We start from the raw sequence: 17,684 nt of genomic DNA, 5'->3' as shown, positions 1-17,684 counted from the left end.
AAACTTTATTTTATATAGGGGCTTTAAAGGTGGCTTCTCAAAGCGCTTTACAGAATGACAACAACAATAAATAAAAAAGAATACACAAGATAAAACACAATTACAATACACAGAGGAGACTGTGGTTGGTGGTACTACAGTAAGTATAGTAGGAGCAGAGGGGTAAATAATGGAACCAGTTAAGTAAAGGCTCTTCTAAAGAAGAAGGTTTTGAGTCTGGATTTGAAGGAGTTCAGAGAAGGTGACTCTTAAACCTTGGGGAGAGAGTTCCAGAGCTTGGGAGCATAACGGGAGAAGGGCGTGTCACCCATAGAATGTAGACGGGCTTGGGGGACAGTTAGGAGATCAGAATTACAGGTAGAAGAGAGGAGGAGAGAGAGACAGTAACGGCTGCAACAGCTCAGCTTTGGAGTTAGGCGAGAGAAAGAGAAAGGCAAAGGGGGACTCTATTTACAGAGGCAGGGAAATTGGAAATGAGTCTGCAAAATTGAAGGAAAGGGTTTAGGGTTCAGAGGCTCCCAGATAGACCATTCCAGGGGTGGGATGCTAAAATATAGTAGCCGGTGTTTTTGTCAGGATTTGTTGTGGTTTTCTTTTTTCCTCCTTGTGTCTGCTAACCTCCATTAACCAGGGTCTTCTTGGGCAACTACGCACTGTTTGCCTAGATGTCCATCAGCTAAATTATTCCGTAAAATTAAATTAAAATACTGAGTACATAAATCCTGATATGTAAAAAGTGCCAAACTACGTAGTCTACGCTTTAAAGCGTGTGTGTGGGGGGAGGGGCTGTGTTGTATTTGACCCCGGGTTCGACCTGGCCATTCCCAGCCCTCACTCGGGTCCCGCAGTTCCAGCTAGAAAGAGGGTTTGTAACCCTCAGCCAGCGGGGTGGTCGGGACAGTGCTTGGAGACAGATGCTCGATGCTCTCTTCTGTCCCTTCCCTGGTGTACCAGATCTCCCCCAAAGAGACCTGCACAGAAGCTGTCCCTTCTCCCACACCTGGTCCAACCCGTTTGGCCAGTCCACCCAATCCCGCCTTCTTATTTTACCAGTGGCTGACATGGCTACAACCAAGGCTGTCACCCAGAACTTAGATACAGTAAGTGTTTTTACCGCTAACCTGAACGGATTCTGTGTTTTTGGCTGTGTAAAATCTCACCTTGAGATTCACTCCTCAACGAATCGTGAGGGTCTGAACAGTCAGACCCCCTGTTACTCTGCACAGCTTGTATAGAAGGGTCTGTGCACAGGTGCAGCCAATTCCCTGGTGCGAATGCAGTGTGAGGACCGTCTCATTGTGGCCCCCCCAGTGACTCCACCCCCTCTTCATCTCCTTAACCTGGCTGTCCTGTTACACCTGGGCTTGTTGTGGGTGGTAGAGAGGGGGGAGTAAGATAAGATCACTTTATTGGCCATATACAATTTCTTGTATGAGGAATTTGTCTTATCGCATACCCCAACTTGCTCCACCACGCCACCCCATAAAATGCAACAGGGTTTAATGACAACAGGGAGTTTAATAAATTAACCCTAACCCCTTCATGTTGATCTAATTTAACTTTGAACACTTTGTGATATTTAGAAAAACCAAACAAATCAGTATAGTGTCCATAATATTTGCTATCTGACTTTGTTATATTGAGAACACGTACATGTTGTTTGCGACTGTCTGGGACTTTCGCCTCTCAGTGGAAGGAGGCATAGGTGTGCCAGGGGCCTGATTCAGGAGAGTGGTGCTGTTGGATGATTTTGGTGGGACCTGGTTTTGGTTCCCGGAGAATGGGGTGTTTGTTTGTTTTTGGGTGTGTCTGTGTCTCTTGTGGATCATTTTTCTCCTTGTCTTCTTTGTATTGAGTCGACAGTAATGACTAAGTGTTAAAGAAATAAAAAATGGAGTTCATTGAGATAGTTCGGGAGGGACAGCAACAGACACCTTCAGCTGGCCACTGCTGTCCTAAATCGTTATTATGCCTGACGTCATTCCCTCATGGGGAAAAAATATAAATACCATACGAAAGCCCAAATTCTTTTGTATCCCTTCTCCATCCCATCTCCACTTTGCAGCAACCACCTGTGGACCGCTATATGACCAAAACTCTGACAGACTGGACCAATCTGTCAGATTACTGATGTTACCGTATGATAATAAAAGCTTCTTTCTGACTGAGCACAGTCCGATACAAGGCACTGTAGTTCGTAATTTAATGAGCTGAGTTCTCACATCCTCTAAATTGCCATGTATTTCTATTCCTGGAAATTGACAGAATTCTGGCAATTCCTCGACACCTAACTGAACAACTTGTGCATGGAGTAAGAACATTAGGATGTGAAACTTCAGAGAAAATGTATAGAGTGATGCACATATTCCTCATCATGACATCTATTGCGAAATCTCGGACAGCTCATCGCAGAGCACATCAGCCACAAAAATGGGATCTCGAGTGAGCCAAGAGAAGGAGAAACAGGAACACCCACACACATCAGCTGTTTTAATTTGTAGTAAGTATCACACAGAGTGGAGCTAGTAGTTTATTATTCACATGAAATGCTCCCAAAGCAATTCTCCCAGCACGTGTTGGCTACTGTCCTACATGAGAGCAGAGAGGCTCTGTTCCTTGCAAAGCTTAGGGGTTAGTCTGGATCAAGCACCAGTTCCATTGGTGTCTTCAAATACTGTTGGCAATCAGGGGTCACTCTTGCACAAGGGACTTTGACAGGCACAGAAAGAAAAGAACATAAATGAAAGAGATGCATCCTAGCATGATAATTCATCATTTTAATATTATAAGTAATCCTTGGGCTATGTGAATGCTGAAATATGAGCATCTGAGTGTCTAGAATGTGGGTAACACAGCTTTCATTTTCAATTTAAAACATCTGAAACTGAATTCATTTCCTGAAACCAATGCCAACAACAAAGAACCTGTTTCTTTTCATTTTGAGGTTCTTCCATGCCACAAGTTAGATGAATAAAGAGTCAGGAGTAACACACTTATCATTGAAAGTGTTTTATTATATTAAACTCAATGTAAAATATCAGTGCAGTAAGAACAAAACATTAATTCTAATTCACTTGTACAGTTTATTCTTAAGTTATTTAAGTAGCAATCGATGGCATTTAATTCAATGTTTTAGCATGGAGTAGATTTCATTTGAAAGTTAATTACAGAAAATAACATATAAGTGAATTAAACACAAGGCATGAACAGGGCAGCCTGCAGCAGAGCACATATCAGCATTTAGCTGTGGCGACGATCACTTCCTGGAGTGAGCACAGGAAATAATCTTGAAAGAGGGAAACAAGAAACAAAGTCATTTGGCACTTCTGAAACAACAGACAAGGTCGTTCGGCTCCTCTTACACAAAAATAGGTAGCCAGCAATAGGTGTTTTCAGAGCCAGGAGCTTTTTGCAAACCACCCAAGTATGACAGATGATCATGAGAGGGTGTCTCTACAGCCCAGTCATGACCTGTTCTGTCACACAAGACTGTGTCAGACTCTTCAGGACATTGCTTGCTCATGAGCTCCGTTTAAGAAAGAGAAACTACTTTACTCATGCCAATTAGTAAATTAATGAAAGACTCAATAAGTAGTAATATACAGTATGGGAGGGGATATGCAAATAGTAGTACCTGCCAACTCCTTTAGGAGTGTGTGTTGCAGGTGTATACAGGATACAGTACTTATACAGGTTATTGTAGACCAGCTAAACACTCTGATCACCAGTCAGTTCAGTACAGGTCAGCTGTGTTCAGGCCCAGACAGACGTGGACTGGAAGAAGAGGCACAACTGGACAGTTAACTCCCCTTTAAGTGGGAGGCACAAACAGGAGACCTGTGGAAAAGATGCCCTAATATGGTAATGTAATCCCAGGCTGAAAGATGAACGGCTCTCATGAGAGATCACGTGTGGGAGAAAGTTTAGTCATCTCTTCACTCTCTTCATCCCCAGTCACGCCGCCCTTTACAGGCCAGACTTTCACTGCTTTGGGCCTTTTCCTCGAAGCACAGAGACATAGACAAGTCACGCGAGATCTGGAGAGACTCCATTTCAATTTAGAATTGGGGTCTGTTTTCTCTCAGTCGTGGAAATATGATTTTTTTGTAAAATACAATAAAGATATAATAGCAAAGCGAAAAGATCGCCATTTGACACAGTGAGAAGAATAAAAATGCACGATGCACTTACCCAAGGATTTTCCTTTTTTGAGAGCTGTCAAAAACAGTAAATAACAAGGAAGTCAGGAATAAATGAACCCTGGGAAGGTAACCTGTTTCTGCTGTAAGCCTGATTTGTGTCAAGATCAGTAATCAATGATCAAATCCTGCTCTGGAGATCAACTCCCTGAGGGCTTTCTCATTATTCATAACACTGCATCAGGCCAAGCACCTGATGAAGTAATTAGATCAGTTATGAAGCTGAGACTGTTGAACATTGACCTCTTGGAACAGAACACTTTCAGGCAGTGGTAAAAGAAAGTAGAACAGAGGATTATCAGACATTACCCAGTAACTAAATCATAGATCTGATGCAGGTGACAGCCCTGTATATTTTAAAATGCATTCAAGGACCAAGGTAAATCGGGACAAGTTTATTCATTAGTTAAGACATTACATGTTTTAATGTGACTTCTCTTCTGTCTCAGTCACACTCAGCCCCCCAGATTGTTGGACAGCATGCTAGCTAGTTTTTAATAGAAAATGTTACATGGTGTCTCCAGCAGTGCTCTGCTTACTGAGCACAATAATCAGGAATCAGGACTCACTCACAGCACTCCTATACTGATCAGTCAGGCCAGTGTTACGCATTCCCACGCACACTGTGCTTAACAAAACACTCACGCCGCAGGTAATGTACCTACAGTATCACCGTTCACTCCTGTCACTATTTCATTTCCCCTCTTCCCCACTCACTATTGCGGATTCACCTCAAGCTTCCTAGTGCGCGTTATTTTTGCTTCTACTTACTATTCGGTATCTGAACTTCTAGCTTATAATAATAATTCCCCTCCACCACCACCAGTGTGCAGCCCCACCTGGATGATGCGACGGCAGCCATAGTGCGCCAGAACGCTCACCACACATCAGCTATCAGTGGGGAGGAGAGCAGAGTAATGAAGCCAATTCATAGATGGGGATTATTAGGAGGCCATGATTGGTAAGGGCCAATGGGAAATTTGGCCAGGACGCTGGGATTACACCCCTACTCTTTTTGAGAAACGCCCTGGGATTTTTAATGACCACAGAGAGTCAGGACCTCGGTTTTACGTCTCATCTGAAGGATGGTGCCTATTTACAGTATAGTGTCCCCGTTATCTGGGTTATTAGAACCCACATGGACCGCAGGGTGAGCGCCCCCTGCTGGCCCCACTAACACCTCTTCCAGCAGCAACCTTAGTTTTTCCCAGGAGGTCTCCATCCAGGTACTGACCAGGCTCACACCTGCTTAGCTTCAGTGGGCTGCCAGTTGTGAGTTGCAGGGTGATATGGCTGCTGGCTCGCCCCTCTTTTACGATTTAGCCTTGATAAATGTTGCTCTCTAGTAGTCTCTATCATTTTCTGACCTTCTTGCTTGTTTCCTGGATTATGTTTTTCTTAGAGATTTGGATTGGAGTCCTGCACAGGATCCATACTTCCTACTTGTCCTTTGTTACAGCCAGTGATACAAATCAAGACTTACTTCTTCCTAGGATTGCAACTAAAGGCATTAATCAAGACTAGGAAATCTGCTGGACTATGGATTTCATTCACCAAAACATATTAAGAGCATAAAGAACAAAGAGTTGACAATAAAGAGTCGGCCTTTCAGCTCACCTATTTTTAAAGATATTTGATGGGTTGACTACTTCATTGAAGTAATATTCTGCTCTTTTACAGCACTTTTAAAACTGTACCTCAGTTCTGCGGCGCAAGGTCTTTATTTGTAAAGAAGCCTAACAGTTCTTGAGATTTTCCATTTTCTGTGAGTGGTTTCAGTGACTGAAGAGATTGATCGTAGAAACCTGTAAGAACAACCTGCAATATTTTGTATTGACTATCTGCCACTTTTTGTGGGAAGACACAGATTTATCTGTCAGAAAGAGAAAGAAAGGAGTTCTTCAAAATACTTGGCCTCTGTCCGCTGAATATTATGCAACTGCTTCACGTAAACCACATACAGTAAGTGTTTCATGCAGTATTAGTAACAAAAACAGAACTGAAATTACCAAGCATGGCCTCAAACATTTCCTGACACTCTGGTCCTCCGTTCAAGAAGCCTTTTCTAAGACAGGACAGGTAGCCTGGAGAGAAGATACGACATTCAGAAAGATGGGCAAGGTGACCGAATATCCTCTAACAAGAGGGATAAAAGGCCTGTATTCATCAGCAGGCCTGATCAGGCTCACTCTTCATCCTCACAGAGTGGAGCGGGTCCAGTACCAAATGTCCAGACCCTGGCACACACTGATGATTAGTCACTAACATTCTCAGCTGGTATTTATACTGCAGGGGCAAGGAAGAAACATCCTCAAGATCCTGCACAATTATTTGTGATTACAGTATCATGGCAAGGAGTATTCTGAGCCACAGAAAATACAAGACAAAACAAAATGGTGAACAGATTGATACAACATTTTGATTTTTTTAATCTCTTTGCTTATTAAGGCTTTTTCCAGCACTCTGGTCTGAGTTTCCAAAATATTATAATGTTCATGGTATGATCATAATAGCACGTTTGAAGTTAGCATGTTGAGGAGAGACTGTATAGAGGTCTGTATCCCGACAGTGTTGGAAATATTTTTTTAAACAAAGCACTGAGTGCAGTAAAAACTCTAAACCTGCAAGCAGATCAGTTAGAGTCTCCACTTAGTACTGCTGATTGAGGGCCCGACTGGAGCAAAGACTAACAGACGCAGCAGTCCCCTTGGACCAGCACTGTGATCCTCTATTCTCTCTTATTTACTGCCTTGCGGTCCCAAAAACTGAAAAGCAGAAGACTGAGTTGTAATTGTGACACTTATTTCTTTATTAAAGTGAGCATTACAGTGAGATTTTGTGGCACACACTTGTTCTAATAATCAAGCTGTGACATTTGAGCAAAGATAGTGACCACAAACATATAATTTTAATCTATTTTATTTGGCATCACTTTACAAACATAAGGTACATCATGGGACTGGAAGCTGAAATGAAATTTATAACAACAGTGCCCTCGCCTCAATAATTTAAAGGGAGCTTGCTCTTAAAGGGCCAGTATGAACTTAGAAGCATAATATTAAATACTTTGACTTATTATTAGGGATCTTAAAATTATTTAATCCGATTTGGTCATTTTCCAAATAATTGCATTCTGGGGGGCAATTTTAAACAATATACAAATGCAAACATTTGCCTGTCATTTACGGTCTTCCTGAAAGGACCAAATATATTACAGGACATGAGTGACCTTGTGACCTCTTGCAAAGATATATGCAGTCTAATTTTACGGCCTATTAGAAACACTTTCATGATCAATAAGCAAAACAAATATATTACAGAATATTGACCACAGCGATTTGGCCTTTGCTTTCTTCCTGCAATATTTGCTCAACTACAGATAGTCAATGTTTATAATTAGAAATAATTTTGAATAGCCCTGCAGAGTATGTTGTTTTGGAAATCTCAATAAATCAGCACAGGATAAATCATTTGGAGGTCTTGTCAAGTAAACGTACTATATTCAACATTTCATTATTAGGTACAAGTCCTCCAAGTTACGGTGAAGGACAGTAGATATTCAAGACTCACTTTCAGACACATCTCTCCTAGAACCATACCTGCTAAGTTCGTCTTCGTCCGACTTTCAGTAAACATTTCTGTGGAAAGACATTACAGGGCTTGTTAGTCAATAACAGAAAGAAAGTGTGTCTTTTGGAAAAAGCTAGCGAATTAACCCTTTGGGGCTCCAGCAAAGATTTATTTTTCTCAACCGGACAAGACCACTTTAAATATTGGAATATTGTTGCATACACGGTCTTCATGACTGTCAGATATATGAGCTAAACTAGCGACACACGGCCTTGTACTGTATGCTCCTAATTTTTGCTTAGTTGAATTTGCTGCTGTGTGCATGTGATTCACCAGTTTGTGTGCTTTTCTGTTGTTTTGACTAACTTACATGCACTGAGTAATACATCATGAGTACAAAGATATTATTTGCTAAATATTATATGACTTTTTCATGAAGAAAAGAGTATCAGGTAATATTCTTGTTCTTCAGTAATGTGGCCGGCACTGAGGACATTCTTACTTGATTGCATGAGGTCCTTGGTGTCATAATGGTGGTCATAGCACATCACGATGCCTTTCATAGACTTTGTAAGCCAGCAGGACATATATTCTTCAGCGCCCCCAAAAACCAAAAGGATAAAACAATTACACCAAGGGAGAAATTTTAAAAAAAGAAAGCAGCAGATGCATACAGGCCATATTTTTCCAGCTAATCCAGGACCGTCCAAATCCTAGTCCTGGACAGCCAATGTGTTTGGGGGTTTACATTCCAGAGATCCAAATCAGCTTGTTACCAGCTTGACTGGACCAGTTTATTAATTCCTGCTGCTGTAAATAAACCTAGAAAAACCTATAGACACCCCGCCCTCCAGGACCAGGAATGTGGTCTTAAATAATCTTAATTATTAAAGTGCATCTGGACTGGAGTGTTTTCCACTATCTAACACAAATGCATTCTGCTTCATCCCTGGTTTTGCACGTAAGAAAGAAAGATGGCAAATGAGAACAGGCCCATCTTGCTTGTTTCGTAGTTCAGAAGCTAAGTGAATGTACTTCACAGAAGCCATTTCTTCAAGGAGCTCCCATATTGCCCAGAAAATGTCCCAGACATGTGGCTTGTTCCAGATACCCACAATTCTCCATCCTAAATGATGTTTTCATTCAACCACAGGGCTTGAATTAGTCCCTTGGCCTGACCCATCCTATGGCTTTTAAGATATTATGTATTCTTGGACCCAGTCTCTCAGTTTCCTTTGTTCCAAATTGAAGAGGTTAAGCTCCTTTAATCTGTCCATATAAGAGAGTTCTCTGACACCACACACTAGTCCATTGGACTAGGCCTTTCACTCATATTACAATCCGGAATGTGAAAAAAGAAACTACTCAATTTTCACACTAGAAGACTAGTGTAAGAACTCACCTCCACTGACCAGATACCCTGAAGTTGTCACAGTACTTTTAAAAACGGGGCTAAGAAACAATTAGCATCCATAACATATCAAAATAAACTTTTCTTTTTCCATCACTATAACTCCATTTTGCATGGAATTAAGTTGGAAAGTTGAAGTCTCCCAATGCCTCATCTTTGCTACTTACCCTTCCTGATCCCATAATAAGGCAATAAAGTAAGCTCCTCCTACCAAGTAAACTACTTGGTGGTCTATAACAAACACCTATCATTAAGCCCTTCTAATTTCTATTTTCTAATTGAACTCATATATATTCTGAACTGCCTGATCCCCCTGGCTTACAGGTTATTTCTGATATATAGTCTGTAGCTCTACCCCAACAATCCTTCTTTCCAATCTTTGTTACCAAAACTGTTAATTGTCTATCATATACAGTATTTGTATAATTATTTCCACAGTTTCAAAGATACATATTATCCAGGCCATGAAATGTTTCACTGGCCCAGGAAACAGGAATGCAAGAAATGTAAATCAATGCACTGTTGTCCATGTACTGTAAATTGTCTGGAAGCTGCTTCTCTCAGTTCTTCAGTAGTCCCACTAGGTGGAAGATTTCTCGGTCAGTCTGCCTGAGAACAGCAGGATGAGTGGTGGTAACATCACTAGGCAATGAACACGTTCAGCACTCTCAGTAACACTCTCACTGTCAGGAGAGGTCTTCGCTATGTTGAAAAGGAGGAATGCTGTAAATCACGTTTTGTCCACGCAACCTGTGTGCAGAGAAAATTTTAACAGGATTAACTGTACCTGGGTTTTTGAAAATCATCCTGGCAAAATGAGTGAGGACGGGTTGTACTTTATCGATCTGCTTGTTGGCCACACACACTGCAAGGGAAATTCGCACAGACAGGTGTTAAAGCCATAACCACTACATCTTGCAGGTGTCTGCATAATCACTAAATATGCCTCTGCAAAAATTAATCTCTAAATCCATTCAGTTTGATAATAGACACGCTTGACTCATACCGAAAAAAGGTATTTTTAACTTCCTTTCCCACCTTGTCCACACATAGGCCACATGTAGAGACATTACTATGTAAATAGATTAAGAATGCTGTGCTGACAGTCATTTGATGAAAGATTTCCAACCTAACATTTTTAAAATACAAGCCTAAAGAGTTTGTGCGGAGTGCAGTTGTGATTTATGCTTTCTGCTCTTGTTGCGAAGTCCGTGCTCTGTAGACTGGTTGCTATTTTCCTAAAGCCCAGTTACCATTCTAGAGCCCTCTCTCCACTAATTTCTGAAAGCAGGTACAGTAAATGGCTCAGATCAATCCCTCTCAATGGTTAAAATATACAGTATTTATGCAGAATGTACCGTAGATACTTAGATAGTATTTGTAAACAGATGCCACATAGGTCTGATGTGAATCCAAGTGAGACAAAATGGGATTAAAGGAGGGACAGAAAAAAACAACAAATTGATTAACATGAACAGGTTTTACAAAGGACAATAAATATACCTCAGCTACCTGTAAGTGAAAAGTCTTCGTCACATTCTGGTTTGAGTAAGTTTACCTGCTGTTTCTTTGAGATCTTCAGCGTTCATTGTTTGCCAGCACTCCATGTAGTACTGGACAAAGTATTCCACGAGAATCTCTGAAGAAAGGATAAAAAACCCAGAGAGACGTTCTGTACCACGGCACATTTGTGGTTAGATTTCTTTACAAGAATAATTTTATGCAAAAAATGTATTTGAAGTTTTCAGACTGTTGGCTCCAATTCAAACAAAACATAATACTGCAATTCGTTTAGCTTCAGAATAAACCTGTAAAAATGTCATGCAGAGAGAACAGGAGTTGAGAGCTCTACTAATCTTAATATTGTAGAAAACAGAATAGGTTCTGTCCTTGTGAGCTGCTTAAATATGTGAAGGAAATGAATAACAACTGAAAGACAAGGACCATATCCCTAGAACTTACATGGTGGAGAAATTTTTAAGGACTAAGTTAGGAAACAAACACAAGGTATCATCCTGTAAGTCCTGAAGATTTCCTCAGATACATTATCTGACTTTCAATGCACAGCAGTGATGTCTTCAGAGATCAGCAGCATGCAGAGCTTGATTATGAAATGAACTGGCTGATTCAAAAACTGTATCAGGAAAAGAACAGAAATGATACTCTGATCTCTGATCTGATACTCATACAAATGTGTGAAGGGACCAGCTCCCAGAGGGCACTTATGAGACGCTATACTTGAGCAATGCACTTCGTCCTGCTGGGGAGACCAGTGATGTGAAGGCCTTCCTGGTGATGTTCAAGAGATGGAGCTCCTGATTCTCGTAGTCTCACTGTTTGTTGTTTTCACAATACACTGGCCTGAAAAGCCCAACTAAAATTAGCAGGACTATATGGTTTTTATTGGAACTTACAGTCCTTCTTCAGCTGCTGGCTGGCCCAGTGTTGTTTTTTATACAATGTCAAACCGTATCACTGTAGCAGGGTCAATCCAAAAGACTCAGCCAGAAAGAACTGTGGGTTTTCTGCACTGTAGCTCATTAGGATTGTTGTACCTGCCTGATTTAGAATTCAGCTATGAACCACTTGACCACACACAGGGGAGAATGAGGAAGTGTGGACAAACTCCTCTCACAAGCCCAAAATCCTCTACTTGTGTGTCTGTTTGTGGGGCAGTCAAGCACCTTAAATAGCCCTGGAACAGAACACTGCGAGAGCCCAGAGTAGAGGTAGCCCACCTTGGCTCTTCCAGTCTGGCATTCAGCGGGTAGTGAAAATTTCTTACATTTCCCAGGTCTTGTCCCCAATGGCATTAAAGCAAATATCACACGTTAATCGAGGTTTACCAACATCTAATACGTTTTTCAGCCCTATCCAGTTTTCTCACTGTACCCATCAGTTTCCTTAACCCAAGCAAATTCTCATTTAAAAGGTGACAACAGGATGTTCCTTTGAATCCCAGATTGCCCACCTCTCTGCTGGTAAACCTGACTGAAATAACCTCCACCATTCACAGAACTGCCTGGGTGTATACATACCTCCAATGGTTTTAATCTCTGAGCTGTATGGCCCATCTGTTAATGAAGAAAGAATGACATTCCACATCAGCTGTAATTTCTAGTGCTGAACTGTCTGAGGGAACCGTTTGTAGGTATAAAAGTAATCTCTAGTGCTGTTTGTGGGAATCCTTCATAGATATGAAAATGCATTCTATCACCTTTTTTTTTTCAATTTTGAAAAGCTGCTGATAGATCTAGTCTACAAGTGCATAGAATGGTCGTCATGGTGAAGATATGCTATTGTGCTTCAGAAATGCATTGTTTGGTTTTGCATTTTTGAATCTTTTTCCCTGTTTTGGATATGGGAAAACAAACACAAACCTTTGCTAACAAGGACCACACCAAGCCACGCGCAGAGAGAGAAAGTGAGTCATGTTCTGGTTCCAGTTAAGGCATTAAAAGGCAAGGCTGTTTAAAAAAAGATGTACTCTTACCTATGAAAGGAGCAAAGGTATTAAAAACGTCCCTTATACAGCGCTTGGCCATGGTCTGACACTTCTGCACAATGCAACCTGGGTAAAAAAAGATGGCTTGTATTGAGATGTATCTCAATCCTTTTCACACATCCTCACATCTCAAGAGCTGCACTTGTTTGTTTTTAAGGCTACAACATCTATGAACATGAAATGTTCTTCAAGCAGAAGATTTTATTTGCTCTTTCATTGACTTGTTTCTATATTTAGACAGTCCAGATAAGATTACAAAAAGTAAAGTTAGTATTTGATAAGCACTCTTCCCAATTGATGGCACGCACCTTTCAGCTTGTTTGTGAGAGCCTGCCCATGTGTCTCCCCACAGACGTCGATATTCCTGGCGCAGCTACGCTGTAAACAAGCTACAGAAATGAAAAAGAGCATCCTGAAGAGGCAAGGCTGTGAGGGACATGTGATTGTAGGAATATTCTCTTTTCCTCAAATCACCGGAGCTGTGAGTAACTGATTTAGGTACTTTTTTCCTAAATTATTATTAGATATGTAAACACAAATGGCAAGTCATCTACCTACAATGTATAACCTGTGACGTATTTCTTAATTGGGCCTGTTCAAATAATTCCATGGAGACAGATCTGAAACAAGATCAAGTACTAACACTTTCAAAATCCTAATAATGTCAGGTCAGTTGTTCCAGATATTGGGGTGTTTCTTAATTGCACACAGCAATACCACCTCCTGGCTGAAATAAGATGTAATTAAAGGGTAGAGATTTTCATGTTCCTCACTTCTGGCTGTAAAGTCAACAACAACAGATGCTAATGCAGGGGTCTCGCCTGCTACCAGCTTGAACAGCAGCAGGTCCAGGTACCATCAGACTCTATAAGCCACTGCAGTGCTGAACAGTCTTGTCTGTTTTCAGCAGCCAGGGCTCAGGCCACAGCCTGCTGAGCTGCTGGACACCATGGAGAAGAATCGAGTGAAACCAAGTGAACTACAGCGAGTTGCATTTCTGTAGCTCCTTGTTCTTGTGTCCTTCAGTTCATTATTTTTGGTGGGTTTTTTGGGGGAGAATCCTTGTGGAAACCCAGAGAGAAGACCCTTTGCAAAAAGAAATTTCCTTTTTCTTCTTCAACACCGGCTGCACCATGCGACAGTATTTATCTACATGCTTTGTTCCAGTGAGGTTGTTAAATGTTGTTTTGTATCATGGTATTGTACTGTTGTTCTATTGTATTATTGTTGTGTATGTTATATGTTTATGAGCTCTTGATGTTCAGGACAAATTCCCTTGGGGCAATAAAGGTTAATTTTACATTATGCTACAGTATGTGGGTGGTGTCTGCTGGGAGGTATTTAATGTATATAGGTTAGGGCCCAATAACTTCCACAAGGTGGCACTGTTTTCCTACACTGGGGGAGTTTGTATCTCAGCCTCAATGCTTTGCAATGCAGCTTCCAGGTTCGGGAGCCTTGCCCGTTGTAGTCTGCACCCTATTTCTGTACCTTCTACGTCTGTATGCAGGCCTGGGAACTGCACCTTCAGGCAGCTGGTGGAACTCGCAGCTGAAAGGTTTGAAAAGGCAAGAGAACAGTGAAATGTACAGTACATACAGGCAAACAGGTGAATTTCCAATTTTGTTGATTCATTACATGACCAAACTTGTGTTGGTAAACGCAATACTTCACTGATTTTGTTTTTGCTACAAAACTATAATCTCTTTTCTCGTCGTTTTTTGTTTTCTGAAAGTTAAGAAAGACAGAGCAGTTCAACGCAGAAAAATGTCTCACAACAGGTGCCTTATTGGGAGAAAATTCCAGCAATACAAAGTCCAGAATTAAATTCGGGGGGGGGTTAAAAGTTACCGAAAAGCAGAATGGCTGCTGTCAGTGTTGCTCTCAGCAAAATCATTTTCATGTTATCTGAAATTAAAAACACACAAAAATGTAACAAACAAAGGCAAAAGTCAGTTTTAACGTGTATCAGTACAGAGAACAAATGTTATGGCTTTGCTGCCTACCTCCGCAGAGGTAGAAAAGCTTTTGCAATCATATTCAGTATCACTTCAACACTGACAATACTTGCACAGAAGAAAACATTACAACTTCTTCTCAGTCACACGGCTTCCAGTCCTGCCTTGCTGTCAGATGTTTATTTTGCAGATTTTGCTTATTGTGAAAGGTGTGTATTATGTTACTGTACGTGCATATTTAGAGGGTATTGCCACTTCTGCCTATTTGTGCTATGCAAACCCAGCAAAATCTCCCCGAAAACAGATTACAAAGCAGAAGCTGATACCAGTAAGCTTTCTATGCAATTAGGAACATCAAGTTTACATAAAAAGGGGAACATTAGGCCCATCTTTCTTGTTCAGTTACAATTAGCCAAGTGATCCAACCAGCTTTTAAAAGTACCTTGTTCCCTACTCCTACAACCCTTAATGTAAAGAAGTGTCTCCTGTTCGCAGTTGTAAATGTGTAATGCGCCTCCCTGTAGTCTCCACCTGTGTCCTCTGGTCCAAGTTTCACTGTAGTTTCTATAGAAATCCAGTAAGTGTCTTCGTCAATGTCTTTGAGGACTTCAAAAACAGATTCACGTTGTCTTTGTCGGAATGTACAGTGAACAATCGCTTTTGAAGGCATGATGTTATTAGATGAGAAATAAGTCATCTGACTGTCGAGAATAAATATTGTGGGTTTGAATGTTCTGCCCTTTCTGTCAGTGACACCACAGTTGCTCACCCAATTAACTAAACTTTGTACTTTGGGTACCTGCATGCTATAGAATCAGGAGGTCCTGATCCTCTATAATACCATATGCAGAGTGGAATACATTTTCCTGCTTTTATCTTGTAAAAACCACAGCATAACTGCTACCGTAGGTGCCAAAGCTGTAATAACGTCCAAACACTAAGGATGGAAATCTGTACATGCTCAGCTGTCCTCTTTCCACTAAGTGAATGATGAAGCATTCAGAGTGGTGGCGTATGTTGCGCTCAACGGGAAGGCCCCAGCATGCTAATCTTTCTCTCAACACGGATGAGCACAAGCTGCACCATGCGTTCAGAACGTACAACTTACCTCTGTTAAAGGAGTCCCAGATAAGTGGATATCGGGTTACAAAAACCCAGTCATAAACATTTATACCCACACTTGCAATCAGAAAACATTCAGCCCTCTATTTAGAACACATTGGCACTTAACTCATATGGGGATTAAAGCACCCCTTCTTATTTTAAAAGTAATCACCTAGAAAACTAAACAAAGTTCTATATTACTGGCTTACCTTAATCAATTGAAGATCTTGGATCACAGCACTCAAGATATGTGCTCCTGTCCTTTATCAATTATTTTACTTTCTGTTTCATGTTACTGTAAGTACTGTCGGTGGGAAATTCAACAGGTCCCTGTGCCAAGCTTTTTTTGGATGGTTTATCACGTGGCATTAGTTGTGTGGGGAATTGTGTACAGTGTCCATGGCTATTGCTTTGTTTTGGATACTTGTCTCAAGGAGTGTTACCTCTCACGAACAATCCGATGTGGGGCAGATGGCTGATTCATTACAACGCAAAGCATTTTTGAATTAGTGAACAGCCAAAGCAATACAGTCCCAAATGTTTATTTTTTCATGATAAGCCAGAGTAATGAAGTATATACAGCAGGGGTGCCCAACCAATCGATCGCTTGCAAGAATGTTTGGCAAAAAATAAAAGGGCTATTTGACTATTTACTTTTTTCGATAGCCTAAAAAGTTTCAGATTTGTGCATGTAATGTCATACATTTTACTGCTCTTGTGTGTGTTTAACCCTTGCCAAATGGGTTGTAAAAGTGTCTTCCCTGAGTGCTGGTTGACACTGGGGAAAAAAGGATACAGGAGCTCCGTAAATAAATAGTATTGTGTGTGCTACCCAAGAACGTTCTCTTGGTTATTGGCGCACAAACCCCTCTTCGGTAGTGCATAGTGGAGTGAAATAGACTGGCCGTGACAAATTCGCAAACAGTTTGATAAGTCTGATTGCCTATTTGATAGTTGTAGTGTTTGAGCGAAAATGATGAAGCAAAGAGACCGAAAACTCACCGTTACCACAAGGAATAGGAGCATGATTTTTTTTTGTACTTTCGCATTCAAATCTGCAATGCTAGCGTCTCCGCGAAAAAGGGAAATATAGACCAACTTTTCAAAACTGCACACAAAACGTATGATGTGGACTTTCCCGAACAAGTTACGGAAAAGAAAAGTGGAAAACTAAAATCTCAACTAGTTTTCACGAGACCTAATACAAGAGGGAACGCGGCAATCATCGCATCGTTCCGTGTGAGCCACGTCCTGGCTAAACACAAAAAAATCATTCAGGGATCGAGAAGTAATAAAAGCGTTTGCTGAGGCTGCTGACTAGCTGTTTGGAGATTTCAAAAACAGAGGTGAAGAGCCCGAAGGCGGCTTCACAGCCGAAAACGTTGTTTCTTTTCTCCTCTTTTCAGCACGGAAAATGTGTAATTTGTCATGGCTATGTTGTAACTAGTTTTGCATGTGCAATAGATGTGGTGTAATGTTCTGTGATGTATTCAGATGTACAGAAGTGCTGTGTGTCCATAAATTGCTTCCCCTAGGGGACAATAAAGTTTGTCATATTTTACTGTCAAACTTCTTATTTTCTTTGTTGGTTGTTCTGTGAGTTATAGAACAGTACAAACCAGAATTTCACAACAGTAAGACTGTATAAAAGGAAGTGCTGTTTTAATCAGAACTAAGTTAAATTAAGTATACCTAACTCTGATGGAATTTGCTCTGAAGCCTCAAAGCAAATCTTAAATAAGATCACCTACCAATAAAAAGTGAATTAGAAAATGAAATATTTACAATCACAATTTCGAGGTGATAATACACAGATACATTTTATATTATCCCTTACATAATAGAAGTTATGTATAAACTAGATTGCTAATTGCATATTAATGACAGACAAAATACCAAAATATTAAGTGTATAAATCAGAAACAAATGGACAATCA

The 17,684-nt window shown here is 40.8% G+C and overlaps 1 protein-coding gene and 1 long non-coding RNA gene across 3 annotated transcripts; one reads left to right on the top strand and one right to left on the bottom strand.

Moving 5' to 3' along the window:
• Positions 1 to 2,993: 2,993 nt before the first annotated feature.
• Positions 2,994 to 17,235, bottom strand: LOC148674411 (uncharacterized). Of its 2 annotated transcripts, none has more exons than XM_088627131.1 (13): positions 16,750 to 17,235; positions 14,537 to 14,593; positions 14,177 to 14,236; positions 12,994 to 13,074; positions 12,674 to 12,751; positions 12,219 to 12,254; positions 10,739 to 10,819; positions 9,968 to 10,045; positions 8,272 to 8,361; positions 7,799 to 7,837; positions 6,209 to 6,283; positions 4,192 to 4,215; positions 2,994 to 3,286 (listed from the first exon to the last, which is right to left on the bottom strand). In XM_088627131.1, exons 2-13 carry the CDS (start codon positions 14,586 to 14,588, stop codon positions 3,234 to 3,236), a joined length of 747 nt encoding a protein of 248 aa, XP_088483257.1. In that variant the 5' UTR covers positions 14,589 to 14,593; positions 16,750 to 17,235; the 3' UTR covers positions 2,994 to 3,233. The 2 variants fall into 2 exon arrangements, with proteins under 2 accessions (XP_088483257.1, XP_088483256.1); XM_088627130.1 differs by lacking the exon at positions 16,750 to 17,235 and adding an exon at positions 15,957 to 16,112.
• On the top strand, positions 16,396 to 16,890 carry LOC148674412 (uncharacterized). Its single transcript, XR_015935571.1, has 2 exons — positions 16,396 to 16,464; positions 16,639 to 16,890. It is a non-coding gene; the product is annotated as an uncharacterized LOC148674412 (long non-coding RNA).
• Positions 17,236 to 17,684: the final 449 nt, after the last annotated feature.

The sequence above is a fragment of the Lepisosteus platostomus genome, chromosome 3 (genome assembly GCF_059453375.1).
Source record: "Lepisosteus platostomus isolate fLepPlt1 chromosome 3, fLepPlt1.hap1, whole genome shotgun sequence".
In the NCBI taxonomy this organism is placed as follows: domain Eukaryota; kingdom Metazoa; phylum Chordata; class Actinopteri; order Semionotiformes; family Lepisosteidae; genus Lepisosteus; species Lepisosteus platostomus.
Note: the sequence above shows the minus strand (reverse complement) of the source record. Positions and strands in the feature narration are given on the sequence as shown.

What these genes read in the sequence shown, in the direction of transcription:
- LOC148674411 (XM_088627131.1), bottom strand. Translation starts at nt 14,588, where the DNA reads ATGAAAATGATTTTGCTGAGAGCAACACTGACAGCAGCCATTCTGCTT. An exon ending in CAAGGACCTCATGCAATCAA is followed by an intron (nt 7,838 to 8,271) that starts GTAAGAATGTCC and finishes GTCTTTCCACAG; the next exon opens with AAATGTTTACTGAAAGTCGG. An exon ending in CAAAAAAGGAAAATCCTTGG is followed by an intron (nt 3,287 to 4,191) that starts GTAAGTGCATCG and finishes CCCTCTTTCAAG; the next exon opens with ATTATTTCCTGTGCTCACTC.